The sequence below is a fragment of the Aethalodelphis obliquidens genome, unplaced genomic scaffold (genome assembly GCF_003676395.1).
Source record: "Aethalodelphis obliquidens isolate GAN/ISIS:26980383/991018 unplaced genomic scaffold, ASM367639v1 scaffold11, whole genome shotgun sequence".
Lineage (NCBI taxonomy): Eukaryota > Metazoa > Chordata > Mammalia > Artiodactyla > Delphinidae > Aethalodelphis > Aethalodelphis obliquidens.
The window spans coordinates 32,955,494-32,977,991 of NW_020837955.1; the positions used below are offsets into that span (position 1 = coordinate 32,955,494).

A 22,498-nucleotide genomic window follows, 5' to 3' on the forward strand; every position below is an offset into this window, starting at 1 on the left:
CTGAAAAGCCCAGCCTTAAAACATTCTTGGCAAGTAAAGAGCTGGTTTCACAGTGCTACGAAATTAATAAAATTTTGCTAGAAAAGAATTTACTGTTTTGTGTTAAGATACACTCTCCAGCCCCCTCCCCAAAAAAGATAAGTATAATGATTTTACTGGAAATTATACATTATACTATCTCTCAGAACGCTGAGCTCGGAGACTACTCGAGTAGAATCTTATACTTTTGCTTAAAAAACAAAGACAGGGGCTTCCCTGGTGGCGCAGTGGTTGAGAGTCCGCCTGCCGATGCAGGGGACACGGGTTCATGCCCCGGTCCGGGAAGATCCCACATGCCGCGGAGCGGCTGGGCCCGTGAGCCATGGCCGGGCCCGTGAGCCATGGCCGCTGAGCCTGCGCGTCTGGAGCCTGTGCTCCGCAACGGGAGAGGCCACAGCAGTGACAGGCCCGCATACCGCAAAAACAAAAACAAAAACAAAAAAAAACAAAGACAAAAGAGTGTACTTTCACTGACAAAGAAATGAAAGAGCCAACTTCTAAACCTTGGTTAGAAGGGATATACTACTACCTGTGTGAATTTCCTAAGGCAGGGACCCTCTTCCCAAAGGGGTCTCTGAGGAGTTTTTGGTAAGCGGCATTTATCTTTCTTACTATGATAGTTTTGAACAATTTAATTTGAACTCAGTCATGTGAGTTTATGAAAACCTCATCATCCTTTAAGGTAAAGCCACAGCTTAGATATTTACCCTGCACTGTCCTTATTAGTGCTATGCGATAATTTCTGGACACAGGATTTTATAGCAATACTGATTAGAATACCTTTGCCTTGAAAGTCATAAAATAAATTTTCTACTAAATACAGGGAATACTTTTACTTAATTTCAATGTGGTTTAGTTTATTTCATCAAAGATTATTACTGAACATACATCTTGAAAAAAACTTTTATCCAGTTTATTGTTTTCTACCAAATGTATGTCCTTTATCAGTCAGTGAAAAACATGAGCTCCTAACTTCTTTTATTTACGGTTTTTAAAGTTGAGAATCTATTGTTACTTGTAAATAATTTCATTTAACTTATTTAAACCAATTGTTACAGATTCTGTAGATGCTTTGTAATAAGATCATAGCAAGAGCTACCATTTCCAGGTTTACCATGTGGCAAACCTACCTTCAGCACTTTATGTGCCTTACATCATTTAATCTCTTCCACAACACACCAAGGTTGTTATTCCATTTTACAATTAGGCTTAGAAAGGCTAAGTAAGGTCATATAGCTATTCCAAAGACTCAAATCCAGACCTGAGTCCTAAACCTGAATTCTTAAACCTATCCTATACTCGCTTTAGGATATTCTACTAGTACTGTATTTAGATATTCTATTACTATATTTATACTTTCATGTAACACTGAAAAATCCTCAGGTAGAAGTAGTTAAATATACCTTCTGAATCAAATATTAAATTATGTTTGGTATGATTTCCATTTTAAATTTATTTGGGGCATTTAATTTCTTTTAAAGTGAAAAAATCTACATGAAACAATATTGTACACCTCAAGTAAACAAAATATGTGATTAACCTGAATACCCCCATTCCCACACCAGGCTCCATAACAAAGAGGTTGTTATACTTAATGCAGAGCTGCTGCAGGGCACTCACTAATTGGCTCCTGGTAGCCTAAAGTAACAAACATACTTCCTCAGGAACCTACCAGGCAGGGAACAACAGACAAAGACTATAGTTCCAACTAGAAAAGCAATGGTAAAATTACTAAGTAGTTAGCAGACAACTAATGATATAATAGTACACAGTCACAATTTATAAAACATTCCTTCCAAACACATCTCATAATTTTTAAAATAAGCTTTCTTGCTATTTACTAAAACAATTGTCTATCTACTCATTCCCCAACGTAAAAAATCATGTTCAACGGTCAGGAACAAAAGTTCAAAGGCCTCTTCCTTGAAGAAGCATTTCCTAATTTCTAGCAAGCTGTTCCTCTCCCTTCCCGCAGCAAATGCTGTGTTCAACACAGTTCACTCTGCCTGGATTACAGGTCACTGCTTACACATCCCTCTCCCTAGTTTATGAGGCTACTAGTAACCTATGAATCTTATCTTCAACCCATCCAACCCCTAGCCCTAGTAGACTTTTACAGACATGTTTGTGAAAATAATTTTAAAAATTGGCAATTTGAATTAAGTTTTATCCTGGACAAGGTGATCCATGTAATTGCTATTTAAGTGGTATTAGCACTTTTGTCAAAAAGATATGTAAGCTTAAAATAAATATATAAAATACATAAAACATTTTTACTTGATGTATAATATATTCAAAATAGTTACATAATACTGTAGTTTAATATTTATATTAATTCTTACACATTTACATTATAATTATTATCTGTCATATAATAATACTGAATTATATTTAACACATCAAATAATCAGGTAACACTACCACCATATATTAAATATATAGAAACAGCACCCGTATTTTAAAAATTAAAGCTTTACTGCTATGAAAAAAGGTAACCACAGGTGATATGGTCACAGTAGTCCAAAAGGAAATGTTCTAAATATAGAAGCAGGAGGCCTGGAAAAGTGGTATACAGAAGTAAGGGAAAAGTATAAAAGAAAGAAGTTATTCTCTTAGTGAGAAGCTAACAAAAGGGGGCAAGGTTTGGTAAAGCCAAAAGCCACTGGAGAGAAATACATGGAGTAATTACAGTGTTAAGGTGAACACATTTTAAATGCATTAAGTCCACAAGCAGTTACAGAACACATTGTTGTGTTCAAAGAAGCCAAAATATTTTCCAGCTTTCAAAAACAAATTCTCAAGAACTGTTATTATGTTGATACTAACTTGCTTGTCTCGAATAACTCAAAACACATAATTCCTATTCTCTAAAAACAAAATTCTAAAATAAACAAGACAGCACCTCGTTAAAAACACAAAAAACCGTAGCCCTCTCCATCAAGACTGAAATGCCAAGTTTGATTCAAGACTACAGACCTGACATTGCTGTAATACAGTTTTTACAGTACTGTGATTCATCAAATTGAAGACACCGATTGAAGACACATCATTGGAATAATCCTCCTTGTTTTTTCTCCTTTACTAGTCCCCCACCATCCCTCCCCTCCACACACACACACACACAAGCAGAATGGTTAAATCCCATCTATATTAGCCCGGAAATGTATCTCAGAGAGGTTCCCTTCTTCTCCATCCTTACTGTCAAGTGACCTCCATCAACTCTCACCTCAACAATCACGGTAACTTCCCAACTTGTTCTCTTGCCCCAAAGCCTCCTCCCTGTTCCCACTCCTGGCCCCAGCAGACCCCCCCACCATGCTACAGAGTTATCTAAGATATTACTCTGATCATATCACAACCCAACTGAAAAGTCTTTCAAAGTACCCCAACGCCTATACAATGTCCAGTCCTGAGCATGGAATTCAGACCTAATATTTACATGACTGCTTTTATGAGCTCTAAGAGCAGGATTTATATCTTAATAACCTCTGCTGTCCTTGTCTATAGCAAGTATTGCTCTATATTATTAAAGTACTGCTGTTCATCCAAAAATAATAAAAATGAAAATATCATTTGATTATCAGATCTGAAATTCGGAAAAAGTCATACTGATGGCCTGGAGCAGCCACACGTCGGAAGCAATGGAATGAATCAGACCTGCAGGGCTTTCTTTCTTCATATTCTTAATCTTCAGAGTATAACATGTTTATAATAAAGGTTTGCTGACTGGGAGTTTTCTGAACCAGAACTCGATTCATACTCCAACAATTTCAAATTTACACTGGAAATGATTAGACCAAGTATCTGAAATTGGGACTCTCGAGTCTCAGACTTAAAGGTACCATAAGATCATGACTTGAGGGACCTTTGCATATTATGTAAAAAACAAACTGAGGAAGGACAGTCTTCTCTCTGCCCTAGATCCTGACAGTCTTAAACTGGACAAGGAAAGTAGACTGCCAATTTGGAATAGACAATTTTAGCCAAGAGGCCACAGGTAAAAAGTAAACGGAATAAAAGTCTAAACTTAGAATCACGTAATTTATGTCTCTCCAATGTATTGCTCTTAAAATATACAAGTTCATTAATGGCAATTAACGAAGATTATTAATCTACATGTAACAAGCTTCTCTGCTTGTTGATTTTGCAAATAATCCTCTCAAATTCTATCTTAAAGCAAAATATTTATATATGATTTACAAAAATTAGTACACTAAGGTCATTGGAATATAATCTTAATACTCTCCTATCAGAAACTTCAAGAAGACTTACATACTACATCTTGTATTTGATCATATCATAACAACCTGTTCTCTTTAACTATTGGACTCGCTATGTGTTATCCTGTGTCCAGTGCCTAAGAGCTCGTTAATTACCTAAACTATATCTCCATAGGTCTTGTTAATTACCCGTCTCCTGTCTCAGAGGACCTTGTTAATAACTTGTACAGTCTCTCTAAAGAGGTCCTAACAACACATTAAAATTAAAGATGCTTTTCTTTTAGCACCTGTCAAGTGCTGTAAATTGAGAAATTTTCACATCAGTTTATTAGCCTACAGTAGTTTTTGTGGATTTTTTTGGCTTGTTTTCTTCTCTCACAGATTCTCTGTGTATCTCAATCTCTCAGCTCAAAATAATAATAATGATAATAACTTAGCAAAGTCTTTTTGTTAGAGCTTTTATTGTTTTCAATTTTGAAGTCTATAAATATCAATTTGCATTAGCAAGTTAGCAAAAGGATGGCATGGTTGGTGCCTGCAAATTAACCCATGGGGAGATGTACCAATTAATGAAAGCTATTATAATGAGTATTAGGATGACAAAGGGTAAAAAAGTTTCAAGTAGTACCTGGGGAGTTAAGCATAAAAGTTCTAGTTAGTGTTAAGGGAACTAATCACATCGCATATTTCATGCTCCTAGTCATTGTTTCATTAGACACATTCTGTAAATCCCTGGGCACTAATGGATTAATGGCTCCAAAATTCATGTCAAGTTTTTATTTTCTGTCTCATAAATGAAGCTACAAATTTTCAGCTGTGTAAAAGATTTATAGGCTGCTATGAATAACAGGGAGATTATCTTTAATATCAGACAAATAAGGATAAAAAATAAATATTGCTATTAAAGTAAACCTTATGCAGGATAAGGTTTACTAAGCCAAAGACTGAGCTTTAAACTTATACAGGAAAAAAAAAAATGTCCATAAGGAGCATTATAAAAATGAAGGTTTTAAAACTATGAATATAGGTCTTTTCTTTAGGATCATCTGTTTACTATAACTTTTTAAAATAAAAATGTAAGTCTACAGTGAAGTCTTTTTTATGGACATATTATACAACTTCATAATAATGGTTACATGCTTAAAAGCCTATGGTGATTTTTGATTTGAGAAAATTAGAGACACATTTAAATATACATTCTAGATAACTAACTTTTTTGCAGCTTTTAAGAAAGGTATGGTACAATCATCACCGGAATTGATTAAAGAAAGCAGGGACGGAGGAAGGGAAAAGAGAAGTAGGTTAACCTGATCCGGAAAGGAAAAGGCATACTATCATGCAAAATTATAAAATATTAGTGATAAATATGAGATTGCCATCTCAGACACTATTTATGTACTGCCCTAAAAAATACCTCTTTGGCCTAAGTTCAGAGCAAAGAAGTAGACAGGTTCTTCCACAGCAAATACTGCAAAAGGAAATATATGCATACATGCTCTAATAAAATCAATGATACTAGGCATGTTATTATACAACATACCATTAAGTTCTGTAGCGCAACTAAGAGTTTGCTACATGGTATATTCACAACTACAACAAGGCAGAAAATAATGAAGGGAAAGTGTGTTCTTTGTGCAGGTCATAAATAGAAGGATGTTCCCAAAACAAAATTCTCTGGTAAAAATATCTCCCGTAAGGTCTTGCTCTCTGATGAGCTACCTCTAACATCAAACAACATTAGCTCATCCTACAGAGTATGCTTATATTACTGACTATATTTTTTTAAATTTCAGAATAAGACATACACCACAAATTTTCTCCTTATATTAATGAACTCTCTTAATTAACCAGGAGGTATCTTCAGTCCTAAACTGGAACCTCAGAAGAATATACCTCACAAATGTAGTCTCTTCAATTTATTATAGGTAGCATACAAACACAAGCATATTTTTTAAATGTTGTTCATCACTACTGATGCCTTGGTGTTACCTGAATCCTGAAAAACAACCCATCCACAGATGCCATAAACATTTAACAGTCAGACATTTCTGCCTGGTCTTCAACGCCTAAGTAAATTTAGATGTTTCTTAGCCATTCAACCAAATTCATACTCTTCTCCACACCCCCGTTTTAGTCAAGCCGATCTCCTCACTGATCCCTTTACTTAGTTAGGGCCCTGTAGACAAAGCTAATATGACTAAACTGTCCATTCAACTATGACTTTGCCAGCACGACTCCTGATTCCTATTCATAAATAAGTACTTACTGAACTTTTATGAAATAGATGATATAATTTAGATCAACAATTTTTAAGCCTGAGAATCAGCAGGAAGTTTTTTTTCTTTAAATGCTGACTTTTATTTCAGGGCCTACTCACTGAAGATTCTAGCACTGATGACATGCAGTGACCTAGGTGCTGCAGGCACCCACAAAAGAAGATTCAGCACAACTGTTCAGCAGTTGATACAGGTTAGTGGGGACAACTAAAACTGAGACACAATGAACATCGTACAGCAATTATGTTCTATATCAGCAGAATTCCACAGAAGGGAACACTATGTTATCAATCAAAATAGGATTAAAGAGTTTTCAACATCAAGGATAGCTAGGCTTAGGACACTCAGAGATGAGTGAAGAGTGCATTCCACAGCTGAGCCAAGGAATAGAGTTGGCCAGGCTTATAGGGACCGCAGGGTAGAGAGGTGCAGTAAGGAAATGAACTCACCTGGCACAGAAAGGTGAGGAATTGTAAAAGAAAAGTTGGGTAGTTAAGAAAAGCCTAAAATACAATAATCCTTGAAAATTAGGAACAAGAGTTTGGATTTGGTGTTGCACACCAGTGGTTCTGAAAGGTTTTTGAATTAGGCTTTCTTAAAAAGAACAAGAGGCACTATGGCCCCTGTGCCGTAAATGATAAATAATAATGATGCTACGTGCTATAATAAATAAATGCAAAAATCACAGTAACAATATTCTGAAAATTTATCATTCAAGACAAGGTTCAACAGTTATTCTTGTTTATCAGGTGGCCTTCCAAATGCATTCAGGGACCCAGGTTGTCCCTATCTTATGGCTCTGCCCTTCTTAAAGACCCCCATCCAGCTAGTACAGGGTTCAGCAAACTATCTCTGTAAAAGGTCAAATAATAAATATTTTTGGCTTTGTAGGTCATACAGTCTCTGTCATTAACTACTCAACTCTACCATTATAGCACAAAAGCAGTCATAAACAAATGGGCGAACTGCACTCCAAGAAAACCTTACTTGCGAAAACAAGCAGCAAGCCAGATTTGGCAACCTTCAGCCTAGGGTATGGAGGAAGACAGGCAATATGGGGGACTGTATAGGAGGTTTTCATGGGACTAGACCTGAAACTGGTATACAGTCATCCCTTGGTATCTGTGGGGTATTGGTTCTAGGATCCCAGGAGATTACTCAACTCTCTGGACGCTCAAGTCTCTTATATAAAATGCCATAGTATTTGCATGTAACCTACACACATCCTTCCCATATACTTTAAGTCACCTCTAGATTACTAACAACACCCAATACAATGTAAGTGCTATGTGAATACTGTAAATACAATGTAAATGCTATGTAAGTAGCTGCCAGCATGCAGCAAATTCAAGTGTTACTTTTTGGAACTTTCTAGAATTTTTTCCCCCAAATATTTTCGACCCGAGATTGATTCCACGAATGTAGAACCTGGGGATATGGAGGGCCCACCGTACATCTCTTCCACTAAGTCTTCAATAAGCCAGAACTTGGTCACATGTCCCCACCTAAGTGAACGGTCTAGCTCCATCTCTGTAAAAAAAAAGGGAAATCTGGTTTGGTGAACATACCCACCTATTTCCACTTTCCAGAGGGAAAATAACCCAGTATTAAAGAAGAACTGGTTGTGAACAAATTATTGAAAATGGTATAACAAACATTCAGGAATATTTGTTTTTGCGAAGTTAATTACTGCTGATGCAAAAAATCATTATTTTACAAATTGTAGGGTTAACCACATAACAAATTAGTTGATACTGATTCTGCTAAACTACCTGTGATTTGTAATTAAAAAGCAAGAGCAAGAGCAATTTTAAAATACAAACAACTCAATACCAATAGTAAATTAAGAAAACATTTTCCTGAAAATTATAATCCCAGCTACCCTTTCACATACATGTGTAGTTGGACTTTTACAGCATGCCAAGTGTTAGACAGTGTCCACACTTCTTAGAATTGGCATCCAGGACACACACAATACGGTACACTCACCACACCCAATTCAGTGTTCTCTGGGTCCACAGCTAAACCATGTTTCTTAACTGGCTGCACTCAGGTTGGGACATGACTGAGCGCTGCCCAATGGGACACACGTGGAAGTAATGGGTACCACTGCCAGGCCTGGCATATAAAGACGTCCCACATGTGATCCTCCACTCTCTCTCCCTGCTGCACGGCCTTGGAGGATGGGTGTTAAAGGGTGGCATCACAAGAAGGAAGGAGTCTGGTTCCTGAGCAACTGTGTTGAGCTGAGCAATAGCATGGAACAAAGCAGCCACTTCTTCCAGCCCCGTCTCAGAGAATTCAATTGTGACAACAAGGAAAAATAAACTTTTACTGGAGCAAACCAATGAGATCTGAGGTTGTTTATTGCAGCTGATAACCTAACCTAATTAATACGGAGTTCTTAACAAACTCCAGAAATATGTTAATTAGGATATGAATATTAAATTTTGGTAGTCCCTTAAAACTCACTTAGATTTCTAATCATGTTTAGTTGTATATAAAAATGCACACACCTGCCTTTATGGATCTGTTGTTGGTGTTAGCAGGTGTCTCAGTGTTATTAGCCCACACTGAGCTGGAAGCAGGAGACTAAGGGAATGAGAGAATGAAAGTAGCATTTTAGGAAATCCATCTGCTATACCGTGTTCATTTAATCAAAAAATGCTTTCCAATACCAGCTACTTCCCATCATGCTGGAGATGAAGGGTTGAAAGATGAATGAAATGCAGGCCCTGCCCTCATGTTGTTCATGGAGGTGAGAGGGAAAAAAAGTGGCTGGTCACATTAGTGAACAATGAGATGCCCACAGAAAAGAAGATTAGGTAAGAACATGCAGCACAAGGAACAGATACCTCTTCCTACAAGAGTAAGAGAGGCTTCAAAGAAGTGGGGGTGGGTAAGAGGAAAGAGACTGAGAATTAGTAACTGCAGGGAAAGGTGTTTCAAAGAGCCCTGCTCTTTGTAGAAGTAACCCAACAAAAAGCCTAACTGATTTCCTCTCTCAGTTTTATGTAAGACTATGGGATCTATTCCAAGAACAGAACCAAAATGCAGTAATTTTTGTGATTACGAGGTGATTTCTTCAGGTGGACTTTACTTACAAAGAAATAAAAACGAACTTTCAAGAAAGCGTTCCTTAGTATTTAAAATTTTTTTGGCATAAAGAAAATTCTACGGTTGTAATCATACACATTATTCACCCAGAGGGTAATAATATGGTTCCTGTGTACCTGCAATCATAGCGGAGACAGCTCACTAAAGAACAAAATCCAGTTCCACAGCTACATATTTTACCCTTCACTTTGTTCAGCATTCTCAAATATATCAGTCGGGCTTCCCTGGTGGCACAGTGGTTGAGAGTCCACCTGCCGATGCAGGAGACATGGGTTCGTGCCCCGGTCCAGGCAGATCCCACATGCCATGGAGCCTATGGTGCTGAGCCTGTGCATCCGGAGCTTGTGCTCCGCAACGGGAGAGGACACATCAGTGAGAGGCCCGCGTACCGCAAAAAAAAAAAAAAAGAAAAAGAAAAAAAAGAAAACATCAGTCACAAGTGTCCAAGAGAGGACTTCCCTGGTGGCGCAAGTGGTTAAGAATCCGCCTGCCAATGCAGGGGACACGAGTTCAAGCCCTGGTCTGGGAAGATCCCACATTCTGTGGAGCAACTAAGCCCATGCACCACAACTACGGAGCCTGCACTCTAGAGCCCGTGAGCCACAACTACTAAGCCCACGTGCCACAACTACTGAAGCCCGCGTGCCTCCACGACAAGAGAAGCTACTGCAATGAGAAGCCCGCGCACCACAACAAAGAATAGCCCCCCTCGCCGCAACAAGAGAAAGCCCATGTGCAGCAACGAAGACCCAACACAGCCAAAAAAATAAATTAATGAAAATACATTTTAAAAAAAAAGAGTCCAGGAGACTCTGTAAATGGATCTATTTAGCACTACAGAAAAAAATAATTCACAGCATGTGTCCTAGTGATGTGAGTCTATAGCTTCAAAGTGCATTTGGTTTAGATGTTAAGGTGAGAAATCTAAAATGTCCCATATAACTGAGGAATGATACTGGGAGGATAAATATGAATAGACCAAACTACCTCAGACTATATCCTTCCTAATTCCACTCGAGACAAAGTTGCTTTCCAAGAATTTGAACTGTACTCTCTTCCTAGATCTATTTATATTCAATCCTTCTTTTTTTACACTATTAATTAGACCTACCCCTTTATTGCAAATGTTTCACATTTATCACAAAGATGGTTTGTGACACAAAAAGGAAGAGTAACTTCTCAGGAATCTACAAATGTTTCTGTTCTTATAGCTGGCATCTCATGAATATGAAGAAGAGAAATTCTTAAAGTTAAAAAACCTATTGTTTTTCACACATTTGCAATCATTTTATATAAATATCACGAAACAGCTCTAATTTTGATACAGTATTAATATCGAAGTAACCCAAAACAAAGCCTGAATTTCACAAAATGCCACACTCACTTTTAAAACATTAATTTTTAAGTCCACGTAAATAAGCCCAAGTATAAGGCAATTAAAAATTTGAGGATACCTATTTTTCCATATGCTGCCATAATTTAAAAATTATTTTCCTATTGTTTCCCATTTTTCTTGCTTTTCTTTGACTCTAACATTATGTAAATTATCCAATCTCTAAGTTATCTCAGTTCTTTACAGTAATCCTCTTCAAAAAAAGTTCAGTTAAAGAGGGGAAAAAAGCAAATACATTTCTATTTACCTCTGTAGTTTAAGACTTAACCGCAATATGTGAAGTACACTATGTAAAATACCAAAATGAAATGCTTGAGAATAGCATGAAAAAACCATGGACTCTTCAATAAAATATTAATACCATATGATAAAAACGTATTTCTTTGGAGTACAGTCTATAAAGAAAACTGAACAATACTTTCTAAAGCCACAGCAAATACCCATTTATTGATAAAAGAAACACCAACTTTCCCTGGAAAACTCTAAATGCATGTTTTAGAAGATCAGAAGACAGGCAGGAGATCACAAGCCTAAAAGGGCAATTGTTAGTACTATTTTCTGTTCATAGTAGGACAACACAAAGCACTGTTCTTGAACAAAGTATGACATGGCAATGTAAATAGCAACCACCGTTTATGGGTTCCCTATTTGGGGCCTGGCTTTGTACCATGTACTTTATCATTTATCGTCTCCCAATCCTATCAAGTAGATATCATTTTCCTTATTTCAAAGATGGAGATGCTGAGGTTGAGAGAGGTCACAGAGCTACTGAGCCAGGTTTCCCACTGGGGTCTGAACACCATACGTCCTTGCCTTGGGAAAGAACGTCTATGTTACATGGCAAACAGTCTACCATGCTCTTCCATGATGACTGCTTAAGGTTCCAATAAATTCATCTTACTCTTTGCTTGAGGTTTCCTTAATCAGCTATTCCACCATTCACTTCTGCAAAATCTATCATTTTATTTAAACCATACAGTTCCAACCTGTACTAAGGAATTAGAAAAGTACTATTACATAACTGAGAACAGATTTTGAAAATCTAAACCTTATCATGATAGATTATTTCTATAACTATAAGTCATCATTACAGATACTCTTTGATGTATTTATAGTACCCACAAGGTTCACTGAATTCCAATAAACATTCACAAATAAAAACTACTCTAAATAGCCATTTAATAAGGATAGTTAACACCTATTATGAAAACCATTAATACTGAAGCCAGCATTTCTTAAAGAATAGTCCATAGGCTGCTATTGGTCCATAACTAATCTCCGGAAAATAACATCTAGAAACACAACTTATCACCTAAATTTCTGGCTTGAATTAACTCCCACTGGTGATTCACTCCCACTACGTCTCATCAAAAGCTATGCTGTTTTCTCTGTAAGTTTCGGTGAGCTTCTGGCTAACATAAGTAGAAATAAACTACAGTGGGGATTAAGAATCTTTTATCCTTCTAAGATAAAAAGTTCAATTCCAAAGATGTATGCAACACTGCCCGGCTCCAAAATTAATTATAAAAATAAGATAAGAATTATTTTTCAAGTAAAATAAAAGGAATTTAAAAAGGATATTTGATACTTTCAAGTACAATATTTTCCAAAATAGCACAATTTCCCCCCATTTAAGCTTACCTTGAAGATGGCATTATATTTGAAGCCCTGAATTTTGTTGTAAACGGATTAGTTGACTCATAATCAAAATAGTCCTGACGATTTTCACTAAATGCATTAGGTGATTTCAAGTCACAAGGGCTATCAGATCCCCCATTGTTAAGTCTATCAGATCTTCTGCTGTCTTTTTTTCCAGTCACTCTTTCAAACAGGCTAACTTTCTCCCTTTTTTCTCTTTTATTTTCTTTTCTTACTTCAGTTGATTTTGAAAATAAATTCATGCTGCTGTCCCACGATTCGTTGCTTTCTTCAAATGGATTTTTCTTCCTTGGCAGTGTTGCAAATTTTTGGGGTAATGAAGCAGTCACATTTGTAAATGGGTCATTTTGTCTTCCGAAAGACGATTCACCTTCACCCACACTGCTGTCAGGTTGGTTCATTTTAGAAGTATCAAAGCTTAATGTTCTTCTGTGTGGAGATCTGAGACTTCCTGCAAACAATTTTGTAGTTAGTACATAATCAGTGACACATTACATCACACTATTTGACATGTTCTGTGTGCATACTGCTGTTTTTAGAATGAGAGCAATTAGCTATTTAAAGATATTAACCTTTTAAAATAATCAAGGAAAACAACCTTAAAATGCTAAGGTACAGCGGTATGTAGGCTAATAACAATTAGTATCTTGCTAGACAATTAGTAATTTACTCAGCTCAGAAAGAAACAATCACATAAACAAATTATAATGTCAAAACTAAAGGTTCTGCTTGGCATCATAGTGCTATAAATTCTCAGACTTTTTTTCATCATTAGCATTAAATTTACTTTCTTACTTCTGAACATTAAAGGTTTCTTTTCTAGGAACTTTCTGATGAAACGGAATATTCATTTATGCTTCAGGCTTTTGAGACAGGAGAAACGGCAGTTAAGAAAAAGAAGCCAGGCCATGAAAAGAAACCAAGACTCATTTTTATTCTCTAATAATATAAATACAGTACTGAATGCAGACAAGCTCTGCCTTTAATATACTTACCAATTTTGAGTACAGTAGGTACTCAATAAATATTTGATGACTAAATTTAGAAAATACTAGCAAGAAACTCCAATTTTTATTCCCTAACTTTGAAGTCAAACTTTAAAAATTAAGAGGGTAGTTCAAACCACGGAGGATCAACAAGAAAGAATGCATGAGTCACTTACCACTTTCCGGAACTGCTCCAAAGGAACCTATCTGGTGTCCGAGAAGATGCGTTTGAGCAACGGTGCCAGCCTTCAGCTTCTCCGAGGATACGTGGGCCCCAGTTAAATCAGACATTGAATGCGCTGAAGAGAGTCGCTGAGGACCCAAAAGGAAAGGCTTTTTTGGTTTAGATTTCATCTGTATTTCACTACTTGAAAATTCAGTAGTGGCATCAGGCATGTGAGAACTTGGAATGATTGCAGAAGATGTATCAGAAAATGTCCCATCATTTTTTCTACCTTTCATCTTATCTTTTAATTTTGCAAAAGGAGATCTTGTTTTGTCCTTCATTGATAAGTCAAACATACTTGCTGTCATATTGTTCCTCATAAATTGAATATTGACCTTTATCTCACCCCTGTTTTTGGCTCTTTTTCCTTGTTTGGATTCTAAACTAAACCACCTTAAAGAGAAGGAAAAACTGGGTTGTAACATGTAATGAAGAGAGGATTATTGAGCTCTGTTGTATACAAACAGCTTTTTAGGTAAAGTTACTCTACATCAAGGCAATCTAAGCACTAAACGAGAAATTGTCAGCCAGAGTGCTTCTGGTTTTATTCAATGCTTCATTTAAAAAACAGATAAGTCTCTGTCATGTGGCATATACAGAAGGAATCAGTCTTTTTTGAAAAGCTATTTAGACAACTTTTTCTTTCATGATTTGAAAATCACTCATCATCAAAAATTCTTACCAACCATACATAGCCTATTATGTTTCCATCTGGGGTAAGTGTTGCTAATGGCTGAAGAACATTTTTTAGCATTAAAAGACACTAAGATAGAGACCCTGAAATAATTCATCAATACAAACTATTTTTGAGCACCATAAAATGATAATGACTAATTTTTTAATAAAATAATAAATATTTAGCCTCTATCTCAAAATAGTTCCTCTGCAAAAGCTATTAAAAGAATTTTGTTAATATGGGAGACTACTCCATATAGTTTGCTAATCATGAAAATCGCATATGATATAATTTGCATTCATATAAAATGGGTCAAAGCCTCTTCCTGAATAAAATATGCAAATTAATAAAATGCAAGAAGTGACAAATAGTCATAAATCTTGTAAAGCGTTTTTGATGAAAAAAGAAAGCTTACGTGCTTCCTCTTAGAATCTATTTGTTTCATTAACTATTGGTACTGTGACAATACCAAATAAAACTTATTTTAACTGGAGCCATATCCTATGCTTTTAGTCACTTCAGTGAATTACACTGCCCATTTTTAAATGATGTGTAAGAAGCAAAGTTTATTTTGGTTTTGTTTACAGTATTTTTATCCATGAGAACCTCTCCAGCTGTTGGTGTCACAAATGGTCAGTATACAGGGCAAACAGCCAAAAAAACTACAAACGCCAGCCTAGAAGAGAGTTTCCACAATGTTTTCACATTACTTAACAATGAAGTATATTATCCGTCCTGTATATATCTGATATATCCCGTATATATCCGTATATTATCGGAGACAGGTCATCATTTAAATACAGCTCTGCAAGTGTTAAATTTTCTTAGCTACAAAAGGAACTCTGATCTAATTTTACAGGATATACCAGAAGAAGCTACATTTACTATCAATTGGAAGACTGGTTCAAAGGCCTTTCCAGGCAAAAGAAAACTGGCACATAATACATATATTACTTGCTACATCTTAGCAAGTAACATGCAAGAGAAATATTTTCTATTTAATTTGAAGCAATTCAATCAATTAAGATCTAGTTGCATCAAAACAAGCAACTTTTTAAAGAGAATATCTTATAATAGAAAGCATTAACATGAGACCCTAAATAGAGAAAATCCCTTATCTGAGGCAAATGGTGAAATCTGAAAACTCAGAGACTAGAAATAAAAAATTACAGCAATAAATTTTGTGGAATAGAGAACCTTCAACAAAACAAAGTTGAGCACTCGAAAAGCCTGGAAATGAAGCAAGGTTATATATCCAATTATTAACTCACAGTTTGGGGAAACAGAGCATTTTCCATGGGGGAGAAATCCTTCCGATGGATGGCCCATGAGAAATGCTCTATTAACAACTCAGGTTATATAGAAAATAGGTGAATCCACTTTGCAAGAAATGCACCCCCCAACCCCACAAATCCCCAAACAAAATGAACCAAACAAAAACTCCAAGCATATAGGGTTTGCATGTGTATAACAAATCAAAGCAAATCTGAGGAAAAAATGAAGCAATAACCCAATAAATGTAAGGGAGTAAGGGTAATCGAAATTCATAAATTTAAGAAATGAGACCAAATAAATCATCTAGTCTAACATCCTTATTTCACATATGAGGAAACTGAGGCACAGAGAATAAGTAACTTCTCAATGTCAGATCGGAGTCAACAAGGAAAATAGCCAAAATTGATGAATAACAGCTGCATGAAAATAGTAGTTGTTTTGTATCTAATGAATCACATATGTCAATAAGGTTAAACGCATACCAGGTTGTACCTTACAGGACACTGTATTTAATCAGGAGACATGAGAGCCAACAAAGAAGGCAATGTAGGTTTTGTCCTGCTAGACTGTAAGCTCCTTGAAGGCAGTGTGCCTCGCACTAAATAAATGTTTACTGAATTTTCATTTCTAGAACTATATTCTGAAAACAGCCATGCTACAACCCTGTGTGTGTGTGTGTGTGTGTGTTTGTGTGTGTGTGTATGTGTGTATGTGTTGCACTGTTTTGTTCTTTGGTAAGGAAAAATAAAGACTTAGGTAAGCTTTAATGGATAAAGCAAGTCAGTGTTTGAATATAAACTGTAAAAACAGTATTTTCCTTCCTCCTCGTCAAAAAAAACCCTCCAAAAACCCAACTGCGAAGAACTTTAATATACCAACTGAAAATACAGGCATGACAAATAACTCTAGCTGCTTTGTTTTGAAAGTGATATAATAGGGAAGTCTTAATGAGACCTTCAAGAATCATTCCAGAGATAGCACTTGTTTTCCCAGGCTTCAAAAAGATAAAATGAAGACATAGCATTTGAGGCTTAGTGGATTAATGCTGATTTTTTTTTCACCTCTGGAGTGCTGGATTTAAACTGTATATGGCTTCTGTTCAATTTTTAGTGGGCACAGGTCCATGTTCAAAAACCACCACACATGTGGGAACTATTCCCAAGCAATTGGTACTGTGTGGTCAGAAATGGGACAAGATTGGCAGTAAGGGTGCCAGAGGCCAGGACGCAGGTGCACTGCAGAGCTGCACACAAAAGTCCTAAAATCTGCATGTGCTTGAGTCATACCTAACTCTGGGGACTCTGATAGTTACTACTTTTCATGAGCATTTAAAAAAAAAAAAATCAACATCACCCACTTCTGCTGTTAAAAAAAAAAATCAATCGGTATTACATAACAGCATGAACTATTTTACCATTCTATTATTAAATACTGTATTGTTTCCTTAAATCTCGTGCCAGAACCGACCCAGACACCCATTAAAGTGGGAGATACAGAAGTTCTCTTTCCATGCCCCACTCAAAGTGTTCTGGCTCAGGCCCCTCTTCCCCTCTCCTTGAAAGAAAAAAAAAGGCTTTTAATTTCAAGGTATAAAAATAAGTAAAATGATAGTTTTAGCCACCACACTTCTTGGCTTGTCATAACACAACTGGAAGACAAGCTGTAAATACTTGTCTTCAGTGTCAAGAGTAGAAACTGTCACACCCAGCAGTTCCATGGGACTTCTAAATCAGCTGGTAGCCTTCATCACTCATACCGGTTTTCTAAAAAGCACTTGGGAATATGCTGACAAGGCTCAACAATGTGCAGAATATTAAATATCTTTCTTGCAACACACCGGTGACTCAAGTCTGTCTCTTACTGGGCCATATGTACAGCTGTGCTGGAAAAGGAAGCTATTAACTATATTAAAAAACTAGAAATATTACCAATAAAGAGATCTCATCAAATACGTGGTCCCCATTTACCCACAAAGAAAGAAAATGTTAGGGATTTAATAACATATGAAAATCACTTTGAATGCAATAACATCACAAGCGCTCTTGATAACATTTAAAAGCATTTTCCTTCCCAAAAGTTCTAATCCATTTCATATAGTAGCCAATAGAGAATTTCTGTAAGGAGACTACGATATTGGAGTATCGCTTACAGCCAACTTTATTGTAATTGTGATGCTGCCAAAGATAAGGAGTAAAACAAGAAGAAACTTTAAAAGCTTATTTCATCCTCAGAATCTCTGGGTTCACACAGTTGGGCCTACTTTCACTCGGAAAACTTATATTTCAGAGAAGGCCTGTAGTATATCATCCATTAACACTAAAAGTACGGAAAATGCAGTATGAAATTTGAAGATGCAATATACTTAAAAGTTTACATTCAAAACACTTCTAAATATTATTTAGTAAGGTCATCTAAAATTGGCAATTTGAAATAAATTATTTGGTGATTATCCATTTTTCAGTTTAAATTTGATGAAGAACTCCTCAGAAGTAACTGAATGCTACTTTGTAGGTATCAAACAGTGTTATTAAAATCATTGATATATATTCAACTTTACACTTTTCTTTAAACCCTTTTCTCTCCTTTTAAAATATTTTCATCTCTTCAGTTAAATATTTACCATTTTCCTCCAGCATTCCTAGTATTACTTATCTCTCTACCCTTTTATCCCACATATAGTAAACCAAAGACCTGATTAAAAAATTTTTTTTCAATAAAAACTCCAATCAAGAGAATCTTGCAGGAAGATATGTACAGAAAGAACATGAGATGGCTGTTTTAAAATATAAGAAAATAACATGAACTTCAAGAAAGTTATTATAAAAGTTCTTCTTAAAAGCATAAATAAATTTCAGTTATAACTGAGACAGCAAAGCTATTTTTGAAATCTGAAGTCCTCATAAATTCAACCTATATTTTTCTCTCACTAATTACATCAACTTTAATGTTTTCTCAGACTAGAGAAATTATAAGTTTAAGCAAGGGGTGAGTATCTCTATCTCAGAAAACATACTATTTTCAATTTAAGACATATATCCTAGTTTTAACTTATATTATGGTTTTTTAAATTAGAATACATCTAACCTAAGTTTGTAAGTCATATTAAAAAGCCCATGTTTTTATTGAAGATGTCATTAAATCATTTCATCACAAGAATTTAATCACTGTCTCCAATCTGACTAGCATTTAATATGGTCTAAACACACTGGCTTTACAGAACTAACTTTGAAGTAATTGCATTCAAGGTTGAGGATATCTGTACATACTTTTAAAACTTTTCTTTTAATAGCTTTAGACTCCATGAACATGTACTGACCCTTAAATCTGAGCTAAAATAAAAGTCAACTGTGTTTATAATGATGAAATAAAATACTGAGTTCTAAATTTGGTAATTTACCACTTAACAGCTTCAGAGTTCAATTAAAAAAATATATATATATATATATATAAGACGTCATATTGGCAGACTTAATTTTCTGATGTTCCATTTTCTGAAAAACTGTTCATGTTTAAAGATTGTAACAATTTACATATATGTTGTTTTAATTGGTCAACACTATGGTCCAGTCCTCTTATTAAGCAGTGAAACAATGTTTACTTAAAATCCTGCGCAAAATATTCAACTATTGAAGATGTTTACCTCAAACAAATGAGAGAGTAATGGATCATTAAAGACTCCACTTAAAAAATGTTTCTTCACAAGGGCTATTTTTACTTCAGATTCATGCAAATATGGTGTTTAAAACTGGGTCATATTTCAGTCCAAAAACCAATGCCCCAGATAGACAAATAATTTCCAAGAACAGGAAATCCATAAATGAGATAATAAACTCCCCCCAATTCAAAATAAATTACATAACTTACTCTGTTTTCCTTCTTTGTTTGTCCTCAAAGATGTCATTGAGATTGATGGCCACCTGCCCTAAAAACTTATCCAGACCCACCAGGGACCTGTGCATAACTATGAGGAAAAGGATGTATTTCTCTGGATTCCCCTGCATTAGCAAACCAGGCAGCTCAAAAGAGGCCTCTTCCTTCCAGACTGGCTCAAGGGTTTTCTCAGCTACAGACGTGGAGTACTTTTCCTTGCCCAGCTGAATTATAGTGTATGTGTCATTGGTGCCACTTTTGCCTTTTGGCTTAAGATCTTTGGCTTGGAGCACTGTGACCTGCACGTGGGTCGGAAACCACTTTTGGGCTTGCTCGGAAAGCATCATTCTGTCCTTTTTCTCTGCACCGAGTTCACCAGCGCAGGCAGGGCCCCTCCCGCAGGGAGAGCCTGATTCCTTAAATCACTGCATCCTAAGGACACTTAACGGAGACAGGCAAACTCACAGCTGCCCGACTTCCCTACGGCTGATGTCCAAACGGCTTGCTGGGGCAGCCTGGGGGCACAGCTGCTCTGGGGGTCCCCTTTCCTCTGGAGAAGCACAGGGGCCCACCATCACCTGGCCGCGCAGTCCAGGCCTCCGCGCGGAGGCCCGCGCCTCGCGTCCGCACCTCCACGCTCAGCCGGCCCCGGGGACTGGCCCTCGGCGGCGACTGGTGGCTCCCAGGCCTCCGGGCAGGTGAGGCCAGGCCACCAAGGCCCGAACGGAGGGCGGCAGAGGTGGGAGGGCGCCCCCGCCCCAATTCGCAGCCCCGGGCTTTCCGCCCGCCTCCTCCGCGCCTCCCGCCCGCCCGGCGCTGGTCCGCGGGCCCGGCTGGGCTCCTCCTCCCGACCCCGGTAATACGAACCGCCGGCGGCTCGTGCGGCCTCGCTCCCTCTCGCAAACCTCTCCCGCCTCCTCCCCCTCGCCTCGGCTCCTCCTCTCGGGCGGGCCTGGGGGCGGGGGCGGGTCGCTGTGGGGTGGAGTGGGACCGGGGGCGGGGGACGCTGCAGCTCCGGCGCGGAAGAACCGCGGGGTGGGCCGCTGGCGGAAGGACGGCGGGCGCGGGTCTCGGCCTAGCCGAGCCGGCGGTTCCTAGCACCAGGCGGGCGGCGGCACTTCCGGGTTGTCCTTCTCCATCTTGATCTCGGGAATGCGACGGGGCGGGGCAGGGCCGGGCGGGGCCCGGGGTCAAGGGTCAGCACCTCCCCGGTTGCCGTGGTGACCGGGGGCGTGTCGCGCGGGCGCTGAGGCCGTGAGCTAGGCGCCCAGTGCTGGAGGTTCCTCGAGCAGGGGGGCTCTGGGGACAGCGGGAGACTGCTCCGAAAGGAGGCAGTCAAGTCCCAGGGCACGCCCGGTCTTGGGAGAGACCCAGTTTCAATCTTTGGAAGCTGTCTTTGCTGTACCGTGGATGCCCAGTGCCTGGCACCGAGCGGGCGTTGGATGAGTGGTGGTGAAATAAATCAGTCCCTTTAACTGGCCGAAAACATACTTTTCCCCAACCCCTTATCCACTCTTCCCTTTTTGAAAGGAGAGAAGGCTGCTAATTGACTGGAATGACATCCCCCACTCAGACGACAGGAAAAAGGGAAGCGGATAAAAGATTCCAAAGCTAACACAGGGGTTAATAAATTAGATCCTGGGAGGCACTGGGCTGGAGTCAGAAGACCTGGTTCTGATCCCACATCTGCCACCGTGGAATGTATGACCTTGGTCAAGTCATTTCCCCTCCCTGAGCCTCGTTTTCTTCACAGGTAAAACAGGTCTCCGTAAAGTCTGAGACGCCATCGCCACTCTGTGGGCTTACGCGTCCAAAGGACCCCCTTGGGCACTCACAGTCTGTTAGTCTATCTAACGTCAGACGCCAAATGCAGAGGTGATTCTGGTCGTATTCGGCTAAGTCAACTAAGAAAAGCAAACAGCCTCCCTCACCAAGGGCAACCGACAAGTTCCTTACCTGCCCTGAGGGCAAGTCCTGAGGGACACCAGCGCTGTTGGAATGGAAGGGACGGTGTTAAGAGAAGAAAATGTGGATGTGTTAATACTGCATTTTTTCTGAAATCAGCCTGATCTAATGGGAAAAGTTTGGGTAATGGCTGATGAGTCAGGAGCCTTGCTTGATGTCCTGACTGCCAGAAATTCAGTACAAAGCTTGTGATGGGCACTTAGCTTCCTGAGACAAGGAAGTTAGATTCTGGGAGCCTGGATTTCCTAGTCCATAAATTGTTGATAAAATTGCTACTATAGAGTTGGGAGGGGTATTAAGAGATTATACATATTCATTTCCTGGCATAGTATGGAACATACTTCTAAGTCTCCCTTCCTCCCTCTATTTATTACAAGATACATTCTATCTTTATTGTATTTATTTCTGTTCATGTCTTATCTTCCCAAGGAAAGTCTAACCTCTTTGGATTGCCTTGTGTATCATGGATCATCACTTCACAGTGTTTAGCAGGCAGTAGACACTCAATTATTGAATGCCCTTCTCCCTTTACAAGACTAATTTTGAGAGTAAAACAATATGATAGATGTGTATACACTTTTCCAACTTAAAATGACTATAAAAGTGTAAGGTATTGTGTTTATTATTTTCAGGCAATGTTTAAAACTTTTCAGTTTGGGGAGAACATTGTGTTCTCCATGTTTTCTCGCTATCCTCATGGATACTAGCTGCAGCACTTAAAACTCTTAAGAAACAAGGGTCTTTTCATTACTTTTTTTTTTTTTTTTTTCCTTTTTTTTTTTTTTTTTTTTTGTGG

At 38.0% G+C, this 22,498-nt stretch overlaps 1 protein-coding gene across 4 annotated transcripts in view; it reads right to left on the bottom strand.

Moving 5' to 3' along the window:
* The window catches only part of RAB11FIP2 (RAB11 family interacting protein 2), a 41,253-nt gene extending 20,679 nt beyond the window's left edge, over positions 1-20,574 (bottom strand). Inside the window, exons 1-5 of one of the 4 annotated variants that reach the window (XM_027112713.1) lie at positions 19,732-20,574; positions 13,867-14,309; positions 12,687-13,155; positions 9,052-9,127; positions 8,033-8,065 (exon numbers count right to left, since the gene is read on the bottom strand). In XM_027112713.1, the coding sequence (XP_026968514.1) occupies positions 9,058-9,127; positions 12,687-13,155; positions 13,867-14,309; positions 19,732-20,084 (1,335 nt within the window). In that variant the 5' untranslated portion in view covers positions 20,085-20,574 and the 3' untranslated portion in view covers positions 8,033-8,065; positions 9,052-9,057. Of the gene's footprint in view, positions 1-8,032; positions 8,066-9,051; positions 9,128-12,686; positions 13,156-13,866; positions 14,310-19,731 lie in introns of those variants that run through there. The other 3 variants (XR_003433938.1, XM_027112711.1, XM_027112712.1) reach the window with 3 other exon arrangements.
* Positions 20,575-22,498: the final 1,924 nt, after the last annotated feature.